Source organism: Suricata suricatta, chromosome 7 (assembly GCF_006229205.1).
Source record: "Suricata suricatta isolate VVHF042 chromosome 7, meerkat_22Aug2017_6uvM2_HiC, whole genome shotgun sequence".
Lineage (NCBI taxonomy): Eukaryota > Metazoa > Chordata > Mammalia > Carnivora > Herpestidae > Suricata > Suricata suricatta.
In genome coordinates this window covers 137,740,915-137,759,096 of record NC_043706.1, presented here as the reverse complement: position 1 = coordinate 137,759,096, position 18,182 = coordinate 137,740,915, and the positions used below count along the sequence as shown (strand labels likewise).

Here is an 18,182-nt window from a genome sequence, read left to right as displayed (position 1 = left end):
TCTCTCTCTCTCTCTTGCTCTCTCAAAAATAAACATTAAAAAAGATTAAAAAGAAAAAAGCAGTCACTGAGAATAAGCCTTTCTTGGTCTCTCCTCACCATCTTAATTTAATATAAATCAAAGTGTCAAGACTGGGGTGCCTTCTGAAAAGGAAGAAAGAGGCCGGATCAAGGAAGGGGCGGAGGAGGTCTCGGGAAGCAGGCAGCAGCGCGGCCCACGACAGCAGGGAGGGAGGCCATGGTGGCTCAGAGTATCGGCTACACGCTTAGCCTGAGCTCGGGAAGCCGGATAAAGTCGACCCTGGCCCTGCACGGGGAGCATGCAGCTGGTGACCCAAAGGACACGTGCAGAGCTGGTCCTGCTACTGCAGTGCCCGAGGCCCCAACAGGGCCCTGGAGGGTATGGAGGCCACGGGCAAGAGGGACGGAAGCTTCCTGAAGGAGGCAGCACTCCAGGAGTCCTGAGTCACAGGAACTGGCTCTCGGAAGCGATGGGGAGGGGTCTGGCATCTCACACAGAGGCGGCACAAAGGCCGAGGGAAAGGGAGCGAGGCCTGGCCTGCGTCTGTGGCTGGAGCCCCCGGGGAAAGGCAGGGGCCAGTGGAGGAGCTCATGCGTTGGCAGGGGCCAGGGCGAGGCACTGGAGGTACACCAGGAAGGCAGACGAGAGAAACATGGCCCAGGCAAGTTCACATTTTAAAAGATCACTGGAGCGGCAGTGGGAAATGAGGTAGGACAGGCCATGGGGTGCCCATGGGGCTACCACCATCCCTGGAATGAGAAACAAAGACTGGGGGGCACCTGGGTGGTTCAGTCAGTTAAGTGTCGGACTTCAGTTCAGGTCATGATCTCACAGTTCAGGAGTTTGAGCCCCTTGTCGGGTCCGTGCTGACAGCTCAAAGCCTGGAGCCTGCTTCCGATTCTGTGTCTCCCTCTCTCTCTCTGCCCCTCCCCGCTCAGGCTCTCTTTCTCTCTCAAAAATAGACATTAAATGAAAGAGAAAGAAAAAGAAAGACTGGGGCAAAGGCAGGGATCCTGGGAATGCAGAGAAAGGCGGACCTGACTGTAGGCACCCAGGGCGGAAGCTGAGCAGCGCCCCGACCCTGGTGCATCCCCACCAGCAGCGGGTCAGGGCTGTGAGGGGAAGTGGGAGCCGCTGCTCCCACAGGAAGGGCGGGCGGAGGGGGGGACATACCCACCCGCACCTCCGCAGGCCCCCAAGAAACGTCAGGGCATCGGGGCGCAGAAGGAAGGGAAGGCCTGTTCTGCTGGGGCTTCTCACTCCATCCAAAAGAGAGCAGAGGAAGTTAAACCCTGGCCACCAGAAACCACCACGCGCTTCAGCAGCCGCGGGTATTTTACTGGCTTCCTGCCCCTCGAGACAGGGCTTATCGGCCTCAGCACCGGGAGCACATGGGCTGGAGGCTTCTCTGCCGTTGGGGGCCCTCCTGCACGTCCTGGCCTCTACCCTCTACCTGCACGTACAGCCTCCTGTTGTAACAATGAAAAAGAGGTGTCCCCACCTGGGGACTAAAACTACCCCCACCCCCCATCGAGAACCTCCTGCTCTACAAGAAGCTCCAAAAAACAAAAACAAACAAAAACAAAAACAAAACCAGCCTCTTTACCTGTTCAGGACTTCATAAACTTCTGAAAGATTTGAGACTCTTGGGAAATTCAGTTCCTAGAATTACGGGAAACAAGTCAGGGAGAATAACACTTGTGCTTGTTACCCACCTGGGAGTTCCCAAAGGGCCACTGAAAGGACCTGAAAAGTAATTTCCATAAACCCCTCTTCCTATTCCAACATAAGGGTCTTCATCCCTTGATTAAGGCCCTAGCCTCCTTCGGTTTTCTAGAAAGTACCCAATAAGCTAGGCTAGAAAAACTGCAGTAAGTCCCACCACCTTCCTACAAAGGCACAAGTTTAAGGGGTTCTATAAACGTACGCCTCCAAGGCACCAGACCATGGCCAAAGACACATGCGGACACCAGGCACTCTAAGGACCGGGGAGCCTTCGGCAATCCCAGGTCACCCGGCAAGGAGAGTGCATGGGTCCCCTCTGGTCAGCACACACCCTGCCTGCTTCACCCCAGGACTCTGTCACATGGAGACATGCAGCCTCACAGAATCGTGGCAGAGCTAGAAACTGGGGAGGTACAAATGACAAACACGGCTCCGGGCAGAGGTGTACCAAGTAACTCGACGCCTTTTTTGTAGCTTCCCTATTGGTTAGTTAGGTGACTAGCTGCGGGCTTTAAAATGCCGACCTGATTGTCCTTGCTCTGCTCCCCAGTTCAAGTTCTAAGAAGCACTGAAGCCAGTTGGGGGCCTCCCTTCTCCATGTGCAATTCACACCCGAACTGCACGACGGAAGTCACCTGGGAGCTGTGGAAACACCACCCGCCCCCAGCCCCCAGCCCTTAAACCTTAGGACGCTGGTGGCGGGCCTCAGACGTCGGGATTTGGCTTCCCAGGTGACAGTGTTGTGCCCAGGATAGGAACCCAGGGCCTCACGGCTCAGCAGGGCCTCCCCCACCCTGTTGAGCGGCTGTGGATACTCGTCAAGCTCTAGACCAGACTGTTCCGTGGCAGGCTTCAGATCAGACAAGCTACACGCAGCTCAGTCAAAACATGGGAACTTGAACGAGGGAAGGAAATAACTCCTAAGCTGATAACCCAATGCTAAAATACAAAGGAAACCAATACTCGTTGTAAAACAGGAGAAGCATTCGAGGAACAACTTAAAAAAAGAGACGGAGTGGGGGCACCTGCGTGGCTCAGTCAGTTAAGGGTCCGTCTTTGGCTCAGGTCATGATCTCAGGGTTTGTGGGTTCGAGCCCCGCGTCGGGCTCTGTGCTGACAGTGCGGAGCCTGCTTGGGATTCTCGCGCTTTCCCTCTCTCTCTGCCCTTCCCCGGCTTGCACTCTCACGGGATCATGCTCTCAGTAAATAAACTCGAAGGGCAGAGGGGAAGCGTGACTGGGAGGAAATAATTTCGTTCATTACCTTCCAGATGTCCTTCGTCACATTCTTGGTGTCAATGAGAACAGGAAACAGGTTGTGGATATTCAGCTTGAACTGATCATAGCTCTCTGAAGCAACACACCAGATAGAAGGGAGTTTGTAGATTAAAAGCAGGAAGGAAGATTCTCCAACCCGGCTTGTCACCAGCGCTGACCACCAAACAAGGCAAGCAAAACAGAACAAGATGGGAGTGGAAACATCCTTTCCCCTAATCAGTGAGGATTTGTAAATCTCAAACCACCCTGCCGTCACCTTTCGTGGTGGTGAAAGCCACATGGCTTTCCATTACATTCAGGATATTGTCTGTTGTCGACATTAGTTAATGTACTTTGCATAGTTCTAGCCAATGGACACGGGGAGAAGGAAGGGATATTGAAAAGCGGGTATGAAATGGTCATCTGTAAGGGAGTGTTCAGGGAAAATCCAAGAAGAAAAATCAACTAAAATTTTTAAATGCCCGGATTAAAAAAAAAAAAAAAAATCAAGCTATTAATTGGTATGGCTAGCAAAGGCCTACCTGTATAGAGTTTATAGAGATTTATTGCAAAACAAACCAAGGCAAAGCCCGCTCCCCAGGCAAGCGCTTCCCATCCTTTCTCTGGGTTTTTGGCCCAGATCTCTCAAAAGATGCTGTGCTGCTGGGAACTTCCCCAGTTTTACACAGCCACCTGACTGCCCAACCCGGTGAGAGGACAGGCCCCTCTCATCCCTGGCTCTGCCCCCTGCTCCTCTCCCTACCCCCACCCCCCACCCCCTCCTGCTTTTGCAGGCTCCAGGCTGTGGTCTCCAGTCTCTCCTTTCTCACCCAGTTCTCCCAGCAATTTTGTCTTGTCGTCTTCGCTTTTCTGATTGGTGCTTATTAAGTTCACCCCTACTGCTCCCTCAGGGCTCTCCATGTGCTCCGACCGAGGTGCTTGATCATGTCTGGGGGACACCTTGGAACCCTCCCACCCTTTCAATCTAGATAACATCCGCCATTTCACCGAACTGCCCAATCTCAGGATGTCGGTACTATTGTTACCCGCGCACCTCACAGGCAAGGAGACCGAGCAAGCACCTTGCTGGATCTAACAGGCGCTGGGGGGGGGGCGGGGGGGTGGTGAGGACATATCAGGCGTCTCCAGTCACTGCTTTCAACGGCTACATTGCACCGTCATACATCCAACGAGGGAATCAGCCATGGAAAAGTGGCACAGCCGCAAGACAAGGGCACACAGCCATTGAAACGACGTTAGGTTAACGGCATAAATGCTTTGGGTAAGTGGGGGTGGGGAAAGCCAAACATAAAATCAAATACGTAGTGTGACGGAATGTGTGAGAAGTCCCAGAGGGGGGAAAAAAAAAAAAATCACAGTGTTCGGATTATAGCTGCGATGGACGGCAGCTTCTCTCCTGCTCAGGTTTCTGATTCTGCGCAGTTTCGTGCAATGGAAAACGACGAGTGCCATCATGGGAAGGGTGGGTATCAACCGAAATGGGAGTCTTCCTGCCAGAGAGTCACCTGGCTTCCACTCGGGAAACAGGAACAGACACAGACCTGCAGAGCCCTCTGGGAGCCTGCGGGTCCCGGGGAGGGGTCCGTGGAGGGAACACTCCAGGGAAGGACTGTGGGCCAACCCCCACCCTGGGAGGGGATGTGACGACCAGGAGGGGAAGGGCGGGCGGGCCGTACCTGGCAGCGGCCGGAAGAACTTCTCGTGCAGGTGCAGCAGGTCCATCATCATGTTGTGGCCCACTAAGGGCTGCCCGGAGGGACCGAGGGGGCGGAGAGGAGGTTTAAAGGTGGACATTCCCGGGTCAACACTCTCCCGCGGAGGGGGCGGCTCCAGAGCCCACTACACGGAATCCCCCCTCACCACCCCCTCCATGAAAAGTGGCTCCAATGCCAGAAACACGACAAGCAGGGCGTAGGGGAGGTGGGGCAGGGTCCACACCAAGGGGCTAAACTGAAGCAGTTCCCCAAGAGGTTCCAGGTCAGCTAGTCGTGAAGTGGGGGACAGGACCCTCTGTCCCCGCTTAACCCATCGTGACTCGGGGAAGGCAGGCTGGAGCCAGAAGCCGGGTGTCCACAAGAAGGAGCCACTCCTGCCTCCAGGCATCTTACTTTCGTCGCAGGACCCAGCGCATTTCTTCGTCAGAAATACAAGACTGCTGAGGCCAGGAAGAGACTTTCCCTACCTTCTGGGCTTTCACCAGCATCTGGAAAAACACAGAGAAGCCCCTCGCGGACAGAAGGATCTTCTCCTTCCAACAGCTTTCTCGATCACAGGACGAGTTCTCAAGGTACCAGCGATGCTGCTTACTCACTTTTTTCACTATAATCTGAGACAAAAGGAGAGACAAGCTCTCTGGGCCCTGGGTTCCTGGGAACGTAGCCCCAGTCTCAAAAGGAGAGGGGCAAAGACGAGAGAAAGGCTTTCACAGAGGCCGAGAGAGAAATGGAGCCCCGGAGGCCGCCCACCCCCAGGCAGGAGCTCACCCCCTGGTCCCTCAGGACCGTCCAGATGTCGGGGAGGGCCTGCCTCAGCACCAGCTGGATCTCAAAGGCCTGGAAGCCTGCGGACAGGAGACACAAGCCTGAACCACCGACGGCGGTGGGAGTGGTGAGCCACACGGAGCGGACGGAGCCCTGAGGGGCAGCACAGGGACGACACAGCATCCACGTCCATTCTCGAAGCTCGTCTCAGGGCCTCTCGCACGGAGGACCCCGAAGAGTCTCTGTGTGGGGGTTACAGCTACCGATGGCCACCATGTTAGACACGCGACGTTGTGTCCTGAAGTTCTCTTTTAAGCCCAGAGGTGCCTGGGCGGCTCAGTCAGCTGAGCAGCCGACTTCAGCTCAGGGCATAATCTCATGGTTCACGAGTTCAGGCTCCAGAGTTGGGCTCTGTGCCGATCGCGTGGAGACAGCTTTGGATTCTGTCTCCCTCTCTCTGCCCTTCCCCCGACCATGTTCTTTCTCTCAAAAGTAAGTTTAAAAAAATTTTTAAAAGGATCGGTCAGCTTCTGAGCTGAGGTCAGAGCTTGATCTAACCCCAAGGACCACGCACTGGGAGCCGATGCCCGGGATCCACAGGACAGAGCGTCCCCTCCCCTCCGTGGGCCCCCACGGCTCATGGGGACTGGACCCCACACTCCGGCCTACCAGCGATGCCAGGGAGAGTCATCCAGTCACCCTCCTCCGCCAGGTCCTGCCACCGCGTCACTTCATCAATCACCACCTTGATCTGGTCTTTATCCAGAGAACTGAAAGCGGACACACGGAAATGGGAGGTTGGAGGAAACCACGGGAAGGCCAGAACCTCAAGACAATGTTAATAGGACCAGGGGTTCGGAGGACGCCGGCTTGAACGCGGTGATCTGGGCAACAAGATGGACCCAAAGGGACGATTCTCTGAGCCTTGCTCAGCAACAGAAAGCCACACGCGTGGCCTGTGCGTTCGCAGGGGCACGGCCCTCCCTTTCTGCCTCCCTGGGATGCGCGCAGGGAAAGGTCTTGGGAGCAAGCCAGCGCTAAGCACTCCAGTTGGCCTGTCTGCTTAATTCGGCTTTTGGGGTGAAAAAGTGCCATCTGGTGACAGAAGGAAAAGACAGGAACTTTGGTGAGCACGTCTTCTCCCATGTTAGAAATACAAGAACACGATGTTATTTCGAGAGGATGAAAGACTCTTCTCCAACATTTGAAAATAACAGAAGGTTAAACATTCAAATAGCTTTATAAAAAGCTACATTTTTCTGTGAAAAGCCATGAATAAAGTTTTCAGGGGAAAAAAAGCCCCCAAACTTCCAGGGGCACCTGGCAGCCTCAGTCAGTGGGAACATGCAACTCTTGACCTTGAGGTTGTGAGTTCAAGCTCCATCTCGGGTGCAAAGCTTAAGAAAAACAAGCAAGCCCACCTCCGATATTACATAGTCAATCTGGACCTAATAATCCTAACATTCCAGAGCTCTGACTGGCCTAACTCATGCCCCCTCCTGATACAGACAAAGACTACAGCTCAGGTTGCTGAAGTGACTAGTTGAGCCCCATACAACTGACCGCAGGGCCTGCCTGGGGCCCACGTGACCACACAATGCTGTCACCCCATCACTCCTGGCCCAGCTCTGGGGCATTACTGGGTTTCCAGAAGGACAACTGGCCCTGGGGCCAAAGAAAAAAGGCAGAGATGCCACCCTTGGGAGCACTCAGATTCAGGAACATGGGGTAATAGGTCCAGGCCGAGGGCTGTGACCAGCATGGCCAAGGTTACCTGTGATTCACCCCTGAAACATCCCCAAGGTCGCACAGAAGGCCAGCACCACGTGTCACAGGGAGTCCCGCAGAGCCCTTCCCCCCTGTAGCACCAGAATGGAGTTCTGCTTCTCCATGTGAGTACCGACTTGAGTCGGTTCTTTTTTTCCTCCCCCTTCACTTTTGAACACTAAACTCATACTTGATGCAGCAAGAGGGATCGCCGCAGGTGAGGGAACCAAACCACCAACACCCTGAGCTGTTGTGTCTGGCTGATCGCATGCTGCCCGGAGCCACCCCAGCTACCGGTGACGACGTGAGGTCACGGTGTTCCAGAGCCAGCGCGCCGACCCACAGGAAATGCAGAAACACGCCAGCAAAGTACCTGGAAAAACAGGCTTTACCTGCGAACTTTCCAGCTCCCAGTCAGGATGTTGTGTTTGATTTTCTTCTCCTGTTCCTCATTCATATATGGGATCCCATTTTTGAGAAACTAGACAAGAAGAGCACAGCAGATTAGTGGAGGCATCCTCTGCGGGGGAGCAGACAGACAAGAAACCGCCAGGTCCAGTCTCGGGTGTACAGGAAATGAGACTCAGCCTGGCCGGACCAAAGAACCTTTAAAACCTATCTCTGGGGCACCTGGGTGGCTCAGTTGGTCAAGCATCTGATCTTGACTTCGGCTCCGGTCATGATCTCACGGTTCATGGGATCGAGCCCTGTGGCTCTGCGATAACAGTGTGGAGCCTGCTTGGGAGTCTCTCTCTGCCCCTCCCCCACTTACACGTATTATAAATAAAATAAGTAAAGCTTTGGAAAAAAAAAAAAAAAAAAGACCTTCCCATTCCCCCTCTGCCGCCACACCTTGTTGTAGTCGAAGCCATACTGATTCAGAAACTGGACGCTGGAAGCCTGGAAAGAGAACTCTGAATCCAAAACCCCAAATGTCGTAGGGAAGAGAAAGAAGTTACACGAATGGGCTACATACCTATAAAAAAAAATTAACATTAAGAAGAAAAAGCCAAGAACGTTTTTAAATTCTATCCTACAGAGCAGGCTTCTGAGCAAGTCACTTCTTTCATTTGAGAAGTACCTGAATGTTGGCCGTTTCCAATACTACCGACTGCACTGGGGCCAAAGGAAAAAAAAGCAGAGATCCTGCCCTTGGGGGAGGGTCCACCCCCATCTTGAGCCTTCCAGTCAGCACGCTTTGTGCCTGCTGGTGCCTAGGAGTCACATCACCCTCGTCACAACTCCCCTGAAGGCTCACAGACACAGAAACAGGAGAGGGGCGCCTATGTGCCGGGAAAGGCCCCCGGAAGGGATGCTGTCCCAAGGAGACTTGGAGCAGCCAGAACTGCAGGGAACAGCAGGGCGGAAGGGCACAGAAGCAGAGAACACAGACTATCCAGGCCCGAAGTGGTTCAGAGCCCGGGGCAGAGGATGAAGGGGAGCAGGTGGAGAAGATTAGTGTGCGAGAGCCAGGTGTTTTGCAAGAGGTCTTCGTACATACTTGTTTGACTCTCCTTCAATACTGGAGAACACGGACAATCCTAGAAGAAGGAGAGGGGGAGTGAATACCCAAGAAAAGCTACCAGAAGTTAGCTGCAGAAAGGAAACGTTTTGAACAGTTACTTTGCGCCTAAAGATACTCTGTACATTTCAGAATAAGATCATCGCTAAAAAAAGATTCAAACCAGGAGAGCTCTCAAACTGTAATTCACACTAAAAGGACTAAAATATAATTGTGAATGGTTCTTTAAACACAGAATATTGACATTTTTCTAGTTTTAAAACTAACCAGAGGAGTGCTAAAAAACTAGATTTATACAGTGAAAGGCTTTTAAATGTCTCCGTTGCTAAAAAGACCCTACACAAAATGAAGAAGGCTTCAGAGTAGGGGAGGACAACAGAAACATGTCTACGTGCTGTTTCCTATGCTTTTTGAAGAGGACTTACAGTTAAGGAAGAAAAAAAAAATGCAACCGAAAAATAGCAAAGGACAAGGATAGAGAACACACACAGATGCTCAGCATAGAAAAACCAAGGGCCAGTAAAATCTGTTTCAAGACTTTGGTAAATGAAACTGTATTGAAATGTACCATGCTCATTCACATATTATCTTTGGTTAACTTCCCAATAATAATGGCAAAACAGTAGTTGTAACAGACCATATACACGGCCTGCAAAACCTGAAAAATTTATTGCCTGCCCCTTCACAGAAAAGGCTTGTTAACGCAGCATTTACAATGTAGATCAGAACAATTAGATTTTTCCTCTACCAGGTGGGCAAAAAAGTGAAGACTGATCTTACCCAGCACGAGTGAGGAGACCAGGCACATTGAGTGCTTTAGTAGAGGTCAGCGTCAATTCTGTGGATGGCTGGCAGGAGAGGGACAGTTTGGCCACCCGAGGTCACACTCATGCACATACTGACTCCACCGCTGGTCATATACCAAACACCCCCATCAATACCAGGACACTTTCTACAACTTGCTTGATCACACAAACGCATCATGAGGAGACGGAATCAATCCATGCATTCACAGCTGGGAACACTACGTGACCATCAAAAATGGATGGAATCTGTTTATGCTGATACAGATTTTCCATTAGTGGAAAAGGCAGGCTGCAGGACGAGATGCTTTATAACATGGTCTTGTTCCTGTAGGTTTTCGTTAAGCAAAAACCATACACATTTTCCCCCGAGAGAGGGTACAGATTCCTTCATGTCGATCTATTTAGGCATGGGAACAGTGCAGCTAAAATTCGGTTTCTGTCTGTTCCCAAGTGTTAGGCCCCACAGGCACAACATGGCCAAAACCTAAGCCAGCATCTCTGAAACAGGTCAAAGCGGTGCTGGCAGCAGGGAACACAAAGGCGACACAAACCCCTTGCTCAGTAACTCACAGCAAACAGCTGAAGGGTAAACTCACCAATCTGACAGATGGTGAACTGCTGAACGCTCTGACGGGTCTTCAGATACCACTCCGGGGGCGAGTCGAACAGGCTGGGGAAAACCGGGCATCTCATTCCACAGGCAAGGAGACCGGTGCAGGCGCCCCAGCCCCCACTCCGGATCAGCACTTCTCAACCAGAGGCAGCCCTGTCCCTGGTTACAACTAGTGAATACCCCCGGCGCTCAGTGGACAAAGGCCAGGTCCCCAGACGCCCCCTCCAAAGTGCTGTCCTGCCACTCCCCCCCCCCCAGCCCCCTGCCCAATGCCAGCAAGGTGCCTGCAGAGAAAGGATGCACAAGTGGCTAGCACACCAGTCCCAAGGACACAAGTGGGCCCCTCCCTAGCTCAGCTGTAAGGCAGCTTTGGCTTTACCTGATCTGCTGGGGCCGGGACAGGTTAGAGCGAAGGCCCGTGAACTCTATGTCCAGACCTGCGGAGGAGGCAAAAAGAAAAAAAAAAAAAAAAAAGATGAGTCCCCAGACACAGACCGTTGTCACGGCTCTTCATGTAAATGTTGCAGGTGGTGAGCGAATTCGGCTCAAGAGGCCAGAAGTGGACAAGACAGAAAGGAAAAAGCCAAAGCAAGGACAAAGCCAGGTCACACATCCCATCGCTAGGCTCCACCTGGATCACAGCAGGGCCAAGGGCGTAATTGCTGCCTAACGTCCCTCGGCCCAGGCCCCAGAAGGGATGTCCCTGTCCGTTGGAAGGGCCCTCTTTGAGTCTCCCGAGGTCTGGCGATAGTCCAGGCCGGGCCTCACCTCTCTGCCCCCATCTCGCCCACACCGCACCCTGCGGAGCCCGCACCAGCCGGAGGGATGCGGGGACAGGGCCCGGAATCCCCGCCCTTACCCACGAACTCGGCGCCCAGGACAAGCTCCTGCAGCAAAGGGAGGCTCTGCTCGAACTCGTCGGCGCCCACGTCCATGGCCACGCAGCTCAGCCAAGGGTGCCCGGTGCGGCCACGGGCTGCCACGCGCTTCCGCTGCGCTGTGGCCTTAAGGGGCCCGCACGGGAAGTGGCGCCCAGGAGCCTGCGATTGGCCACGTGCAGCCACCTGCCCGCCCACAGGTGTCGGCTTTTACACCTCAGCCAAGGGCGGGGCTCGCCTGGACCCCGCCCTCCAGCCAAGCCCGGTTCCCTCGCTCCGCCGGCCGTTAGTAGGGGGGCGGTGGGAGAAATAGCGCCCGAAGAGGGGTGAAAACGGGCCGGTAGAGAACACCTGGAGGAACCGCGTTAAGTAGTCGCGACAGCAGCTGCGGCGCGGTGCGGGGACCACCTCTCGTCGGCTTTGAGAGCAACACTGGTTCGCACTTGGCCCGTACTGAGAGGTCCCCGTCCCCACCCCCACTTTTACTTCACTTTGTCTGCATCATCCTTCATAATACCATCTATCAAACTTGCCACAAGAAGCCTCAAGAATTGCCCATCGAAAAGAAGTTATCTTTGGTCCAGAGATGATACACTTAACTCCTTGCAGGGAGGAAAAAAACCCACCTACAGCTCACTTCCGGGTGAACCCTATTTGTCACTGTCCACTTCCACGGCCATTTGTCCATCAGTCTTCATGTCTTCCCCTGAAGGCCTCTCAGAACCAATCATACTTGTAAAAAATGGTGGTGCATACTTCTTTTTTCAACAACCCATCAAATACTCAGATTGGAAATAGTCACGTTATTTCACTTCTGTGTCACTGGGTACACATTGAAGAACTGGGAGGAAATGGCCTAGAAGCCACCTTAACAGCTTACACGTTCTTCCTCTTCACATCCTAAATAGCCAGAAAGAAGCAGTCAGCCCCTACTTTGATTTAATCCACTCACGAGGGCTGCCGCGACTCCCAGCGGCCCAGCCTCATGTTGGGTTAATGTGACTGCAGTTCAAGCTTCACCTCAGCCGACAAACGCTCACTTGGTGGCAAACACACCAGCCCTGCTCCCTTCCACCTCTGCTCCAGTTCCCCGCTGCGCTTTGTTTTCAAATCCACTTCTGCACGTTAGGGTTTAGGAGCCCAACTGAGGTTAGGGTTTGCCCCTTTTCTTCACAGCACTGACACTGTTTATACTCAATTGATACAGGCATTTCCTATTTAAGAAAAAAAAGTCCACACTCTGAGCAGCCACGGCCGTCGTTTATTGAGATGGACCGGCTACAAGCAGTTTGCATAAACCTCGTGTGTGTGCACTGGCAGCAGTGAGCTCAAAGGCAAAAACAAAAAAAAATCACTTAACCAGAAAGTGTTTGTAATATGCGTTTATTCTTTAACTTATAAACATTTGTCCTTCGAAAGTTGATTACCATTGGCAACAGCTTTTCTCGTACTTCTGGCCAAGAGAAGACGTTAGCCTCTGATAAACCACACACACCACACACACACACACACACACACACACGCACGCACGCACGCACGGGGAAGAAGGGATGACCTTCCTAAGTGGCAGCATCAGTCCACTGTTAGGTGATGGTATAAAACCCCCAAGCTGGCTGCCCTTCCGGATCTTCCAGACGCTCTCTTCTGAAGGAGGGAACCGCTCACAGCTTTATAGTCATTCGTTCAGAGCAACGCTTCTAGCTCATTCGTAGATCCTCCGGGGCTCCCGCAGCACCACACCACCTTCTGTCATGGCGCTCTGTAGTCGCTTCATCTGGTGTTGAAGGTCAGAAAAAGTTAAGTCAGCACAGTAAGTAAGCAGGCAATAATCAGCGCTTCTGGTTTCTCAAGAGAAATCAAACAGGTGACTTGCTCCTTGCTAACTTCCAGGCCTACACTGACTTTTCACAAAGTGATCTTAGCGACATGGATAAGGAACTTTGAGAGACATCTAAGCCACTAGCGTTTCCTTATACAAATGGAATATTAACATATGAGTGGGGAAGTAGAATGGTCGACGTTGTGGCTGTACGCCAGCCCCCCTGGACTGTCTCTGGTGACCTGTACAGAGGACAGGGGATTCTAATTCTGACCCTCCGGTCACTACGCAGGTCAGGATACCTGCCCGAGCATCTGCCACTTGGAAAGAACTTGATAAATGCAACTACTGTTACTATGTAAACATCTGACATCAGGAATTAATACCTTCTAAATAAATACATGGAAACCAAAATACCGAGTCTGAGGCTGCCTCCCACGGGGTGGGCTGGTAGGCCAGGAAGTTGATTCCCGCCTCTAAGCATCGCTCTGCCAGCACCCGGCCTACACTCTCGCAGGCCACCACGTTTGTGGTGCTGTACAGGTGCTTTTTAATGGCCCATTCCCGAGTGGACGCTGAAACCACCACCTGGCCACTGCGATGCTCCACAAGCGCGTCCACGTGATGCTGAGTCTTTACCACGCGCAACCTGAATGAGACGAGAAAAGGTAACATCGTAAAAGAGTCCTAAAGATTAAAAAGCCTCCGGTGAGGGGCGCCTGGGTGGCTCAGTCGGTTAAGTATCTGACTTCGGCTCAGGTCATGATCTCACGGTTCATGGGTTCAAGCCCCGTGTCGGGCTCTGTGCGGACAGCTCAGAGCCTGGAGCCTGTTCCAGATTCTGTGTCTCCCTCTCTCTCTGTGCCCCTCCTCTGCTCATGTTCTGTCTCTTTCCTTCAAAAATAAACAAACATTAAAAAAGAAATTTAAAAAAAAACTCAGGTGAATACATGCCAAGTATTTCACAAGAATGCCGTGTCTGTTTCGCTTCCTTCAACACACTTAATCCGAATTCTACTTGGGAAAGGTGTTGGTCCTCTGCCTTTGTGAGGACCTCCTCAACAACCGTAAACCAAACATTTCCACTTAACACCTCAAATATCCAGGAGAAATTTGGTATTTCTGCAAAGTGAGAATTATTTACACAGCCATTAGCACAAGAAAGGATTTAAGGAGGCAGAGCTAAGCTGTGGCCCCATAACGAGTAAGGATACACTTACTCTATGCCTTTATTTACCAGCTAACACCAAAATAAAGATTGACCGAACATTTAAATGTAAAAAACTGAAATCATAAGATACTAGAAGGTAGGTTTTTTTTTTTACAATCTCAAAGTTAAGTCCATTCAAATACGATATCAAACCATGTTATCCAGTTTTTATTAAAAAAAAAAAAAAGACTAAATTTTTTTCAGTTAAAAAAAAAAAACCAGTAGGGGCACCTAGGTGGCTCAGTCAGTTAAGCATTTGACTTCAGCTCCTGTCATGATCTCATGGTTCATGAGTTCGAGCCCCATGTCAAGCTCCGTGCTGACAGCTCAGAGCCTGGAGCCTGCTTTGGATTCTGTGTCTCCCTTTTTTCTCCCTCTCTTCCCCCCCCATTTCATGGTCTGTCTGTCTCTCAAAATAAACATTTAAAACAACAACAACAACAACAAAACCCAGTAAACTGAAGCCAAAAGGCAGTCAGAAACAAAAAATACTTTAAACATATATTATGCAAAGGAGCAATTTCCATGATATGTAAAAAGTCTCCTATAATCAATAAGAAAAGGACCAATAATTTAACAGGTAAAAAATTTGAAGAGCCTGTTCACAGCAATAGAAAATATTAATCACCCTCAGGCCTAAACAAACATGTCCAACCTCACTGACCAAACGCACGGAAAAAACAATTCATTGCAACCCTGTTTGGAATCCCTATGGTGATCATCAATGGGGAGCCAGCCAACAAAAACATCCATGCGGTGGTGTTCTATACGGTCACCAGAGTGAAGCAGCACTTTTTGATGATGCTGCTGACATTTATTGAGCATCTACCGTGCCAGGCACTGTCCTATTTCAGGCGTAGCTCGTGTCTCAAAATAATCTCGTAATAATTTTTTTGTTTTTCAGTCACAGAAACTGACACAGAAAGGTTATGCCACTTTAGCAAGATTACAGCTAATGGGAAGTAATGGAGCTGGGGTTTCCGTCCAAGGGTCTGGTTCCAAAGCCAATGTTCTTAACCAGCGCAAAGGAATTCCAAGAGGTCCTCTCAAGGGGGCAGGGAGGATTCAGATGAAAAACAGTGTGCACACTGTGCTAAAAGATCTGTAATTTGTTTTATTTTAAAGAAAGAGAGCAAGCAGGGGTCAGAGAATTGCTAGCAGGCTCCACGCTCAGTGCAGAGCCTGACACAGGGTTCGATCTCATGACCATGAGATCATTACCTGAGCTGAAATCAAGAGTAGGCCACAGTTTACTGATTCTTTTTTTTTTTAATTTATTTTTTAATGTTTATTTATTTTTGAGAAACAGAGAGCACGAGCAGGGGAGGGCCAGAGAGAGAGGGAGACACAGAATCCAAGGCAGGCTCCAGGCTCTGAGCTGTCAGCACAGAGCCCGATGCAGGGCTTGAAGCCAGAAACTGTGAGATCATGACCTGAGCGGAAGTCGGATGCTCGGATGCTCAACCGACTGAGCCACCCAGGCGCCCCATGCTGATCCTTACCTTAAACCATTTGTTCAACAAAGGCAGAGGACTCTAAGGTCCTACTATAATGTATCAAAACTCGATATTGATAATACTGTGAATATGGCAAATAGAACAACAACAACAAAAAGGTGGGAAAATAGACTCTAATTAAATGATACAAATATTAAGTAAATAAGTTTGGTGTTTCAAAAGCTTTTTTGACTTAAGATCCAGATTGATTCCAAAGTTATCTGCCTTCCTACTTTGTCGCCTCCCTAGGTAACTTCCCTTAGGAAACTATGAAAACGTTTGCTGACGGAGATGACATCTACTCTATCTTTGCATCTCTGGCATCTAGCACAATGCCTATGAAATGCCACAGGCCCAATGATCGTTGAACGAATATATGACACAGATACAATTTCTAACGTTCTGTTACAATGTTATAGCATCATTAAGAAATATTCACTTTAACCCTTACCAAGTAAAATAGCAAATAAAATAAAGCAGCACAGTGGTAACAATGTATAGTGGCCTGGCTCCTAGCTGAGACCAAACATGTTCGAATCCTAGCTCTGGCGCATATTATTAACCTTGTCCCCTTAAGCCTCAATGCTCTTGCTCCTGTAAAATGGAGGAAATTATTGCATCTGCTTCATAAGTAATTTTAAGGATTAAATGACAAACGTACATAAGGCAACTAATGTAGTTCCTGGAAAAAAACAAAGCGTTCAATAAATAACCACCTTTATAACAAAGAATAGACTCAACTAATTTGTCTTCCTGTTTCTACGCTGCCCCCAAAGCAACCAGAATGACCTGTAATTCAAGCTCAAGCTGTAAACCCTCTCAGAGTTTCCCACTGTACTGAAAAGAAATCGTACACCGCTTCCTTCAGTTTACAGCGTTAATGATCGGTCCCCTACCTACCTCTCCATTCTCACCTTCCACTACCCACTTCTCCGCACAGTGAGCTCCAGGTACACAGGCCTTTTAGTTCTTCCAACAAACCAGCCCGTTACCACCCTAGCCATTTCCTCTGCTGGGAATGCTCCTCCTGGCGGACTGCCTTCTCCCCATCTTTGAGAAGGAGCCTCAGCAGGCACCCAGCCCCCCATTCTAACGTCATCCTCTTTACATTTTCTCCCATTTATTTACTGTTTGCTCCCCTCCCCACGCCCCTCTCCTCCCTCCGCTAACCTCTCCTCCACCACCGAACAGCAGCTTCCTGAGAAGAGAATCCCCAGCAGTATCTGGCAGGTTAACTACATTGACGAGAACAACTTGTAGGGCATCGTGCACTGCTGCTCCGTCGGCCAATTACCTGGCCGACGTAATTACCTGTGCCAGAACTCATGGGAGGGCCACACTGTCCCCCAACCCCGCTCTTTCCTGGCCACAGCTAAGAGCTCCAGATTGCGCGGGTTCCGGTTGGTGAACTCTGGCGCAACGGCTTCATTTTCCAGAGGGTCTGCTCCAGGCTTCACCGCAGGCTTGGAACTGGTTGAGTGGGCTGCGACCCCACACCCTAAGAAAGGAAACCACATGTATCTTAAAAAATGCCAACCACGGACAAATCTGGGATGTGATCTAACCTCTATCCCCATCCATTCCCCGAATCTTCGCTCCCCGGAAGAGAAAAGGGAAATCGTCGCGTCACAGAGTACAGTCATCACAGATCCTGGTTCTTGATTTCCTACTACTGTCATCACAAAGCTGTTAGCCTGGAATGTGCTGAATGTAGGTCAGGACTTGCCTGTGCCCACTTACTGTCCAGGCTCTGGGAAGTTATCTGAGAGAAGTGGGAATTACCGCGGTTCCGGCCGACCGACAGCCACTCCCAGAACCGCGACCGGAGCGCCATCGCTGACGGATCGCGAGCACAGCCTCGGAAAAGCCTCGCGTCCTTCCCTCATTGAGGTCCCAGCCGCTGCCGGGCCGCAGCCATATTAACTCAGGAAAAAGGGTTTGGGTTCTGGAGGTCACCGACGCCTCGACCCGGAACTAACAAACCCCTCCGCCGAGCGGCTGAGAGGCCCGTCTGTCACCTCGGCTCCTCCAATCACCGCCTACGCTAAGACGCCCGCGACTCTGAAGCCCGCCAACCACCTTAGCGCAAAGCGCCTGGGGGCGGGGCGCAACGCGCTAGGTGAGGTGAGGCTCTTAGCCAGAGTCGCGGGTCCGAGACACCCGACACTGCGTGGCCGGATACCGGTCCTGTAGTCGCAGAGCCTCAGCTGATCGTTGTTGGACCCACACGCAGCCCCTCTGAGCAATGGGAGAAACTGAGCGGTGCAAGATGCAGTCTCCCTTCACAAGGCGTGGTTGTCATTTTCCCCGTATGGCCCGTGAGCACTCTTGCCCCGTCCCACCCAGGTCCCGAGCTTATGCTCCCGAGCGCAGGCACCAAGCCTGCGACTCGCCGCGTACTCTCCGATCAAGCTCCTACATTTGACGAGAACGAGACCTTTACCACGCGAACACACCACAGCCGTAGCACAATTGTACCCCGAAGGGCCCGCCTTTTCTAGTTACACCCCAATACAAGCTCCGCCCTGCCGTCCACTTTCTAGAAGGCACTAGAATGTGCAAGTGCGC

The 18,182-nt window shown here is 51.3% G+C and overlaps 2 protein-coding genes across 3 annotated transcripts in view; both read right to left on the bottom strand.

Annotated features, from left to right (window-relative positions):
• Positions 1-11,171, bottom strand: part of PNLDC1 (PARN like, ribonuclease domain containing 1) — a 14,930-nt gene extending 3,759 nt beyond the window's left edge. The window contains exons 1-13 of the mRNA XM_029943264.1: positions 11,071-11,171; positions 10,591-10,648; positions 10,195-10,268; positions 8,772-8,811; positions 8,123-8,246; positions 7,663-7,751; positions 6,173-6,273; positions 5,507-5,583; positions 5,206-5,349; positions 4,700-4,769; positions 3,010-3,095; positions 1,628-1,683; positions 1,468-1,490 (exon numbers count right to left, since the gene is read on the bottom strand). Of these exons, the coding sequence (XP_029799124.1) occupies positions 1,468-1,490; positions 1,628-1,683; positions 3,010-3,095; positions 4,700-4,769; positions 5,206-5,349; positions 5,507-5,583; positions 6,173-6,273; positions 7,663-7,751; positions 8,123-8,246; positions 8,772-8,811; positions 10,195-10,268; positions 10,591-10,648; positions 11,071-11,146 (1,018 nt within the window). The 5' untranslated portion in view covers positions 11,147-11,171. The remainder of the gene's footprint in view (positions 1-1,467; positions 1,491-1,627; positions 1,684-3,009; positions 3,096-4,699; positions 4,770-5,205; positions 5,350-5,506; positions 5,584-6,172; positions 6,274-7,662; positions 7,752-8,122; positions 8,247-8,771; positions 8,812-10,194; positions 10,269-10,590; positions 10,649-11,070) is intronic.
• Positions 11,172-12,456: 1,285 nt separating this feature from the next.
• On the bottom strand, positions 12,457-17,970 carry MRPL18 (mitochondrial ribosomal protein L18). 2 transcript variants are annotated; one of them, XM_029944280.1, is made up of 4 exons: positions 17,355-17,970; positions 16,926-17,112; positions 13,326-13,557; positions 12,457-12,863 (listed from the first exon to the last, which is right to left on the bottom strand). In XM_029944280.1, exons 1-4 carry the CDS (start codon positions 17,446-17,448, stop codon positions 12,792-12,794), a joined length of 585 nt encoding a protein of 194 aa, XP_029800140.1. In that variant the 5' UTR covers positions 17,449-17,970; the 3' UTR covers positions 12,457-12,791. The 2 variants fall into 2 exon arrangements, with proteins under 2 accessions (XP_029800140.1, XP_029800141.1); XM_029944281.1 differs by having other exon boundaries at positions 17,397-17,963.
• Positions 17,971-18,182: the final 212 nt, after the last annotated feature.

Excerpts from the sequence above, each read along its gene's own strand:
- MRPL18 (XM_029944280.1), bottom strand. The coding sequence starts at position 17,448 with ATGGCGCTCCGGTCGCGGTTCTGGGAGTGGCTGTCGGTCGGCCGGAAC. Across the intron at positions 13,558-16,925 it reads TCCCATGAGTTCTGGCACAG|GTTGCGCGTGGTAAAGACTC; the intron begins GTAATTACGTCG and ends CGTCTCATTCAG. Across the intron at positions 12,864-13,325 it reads GGGAGGCAGCCTCAGACTCG|ATGAAGCGACTACAGAGCGC; the intron begins GTATTTTGGTTT and ends CTTCAACACCAG.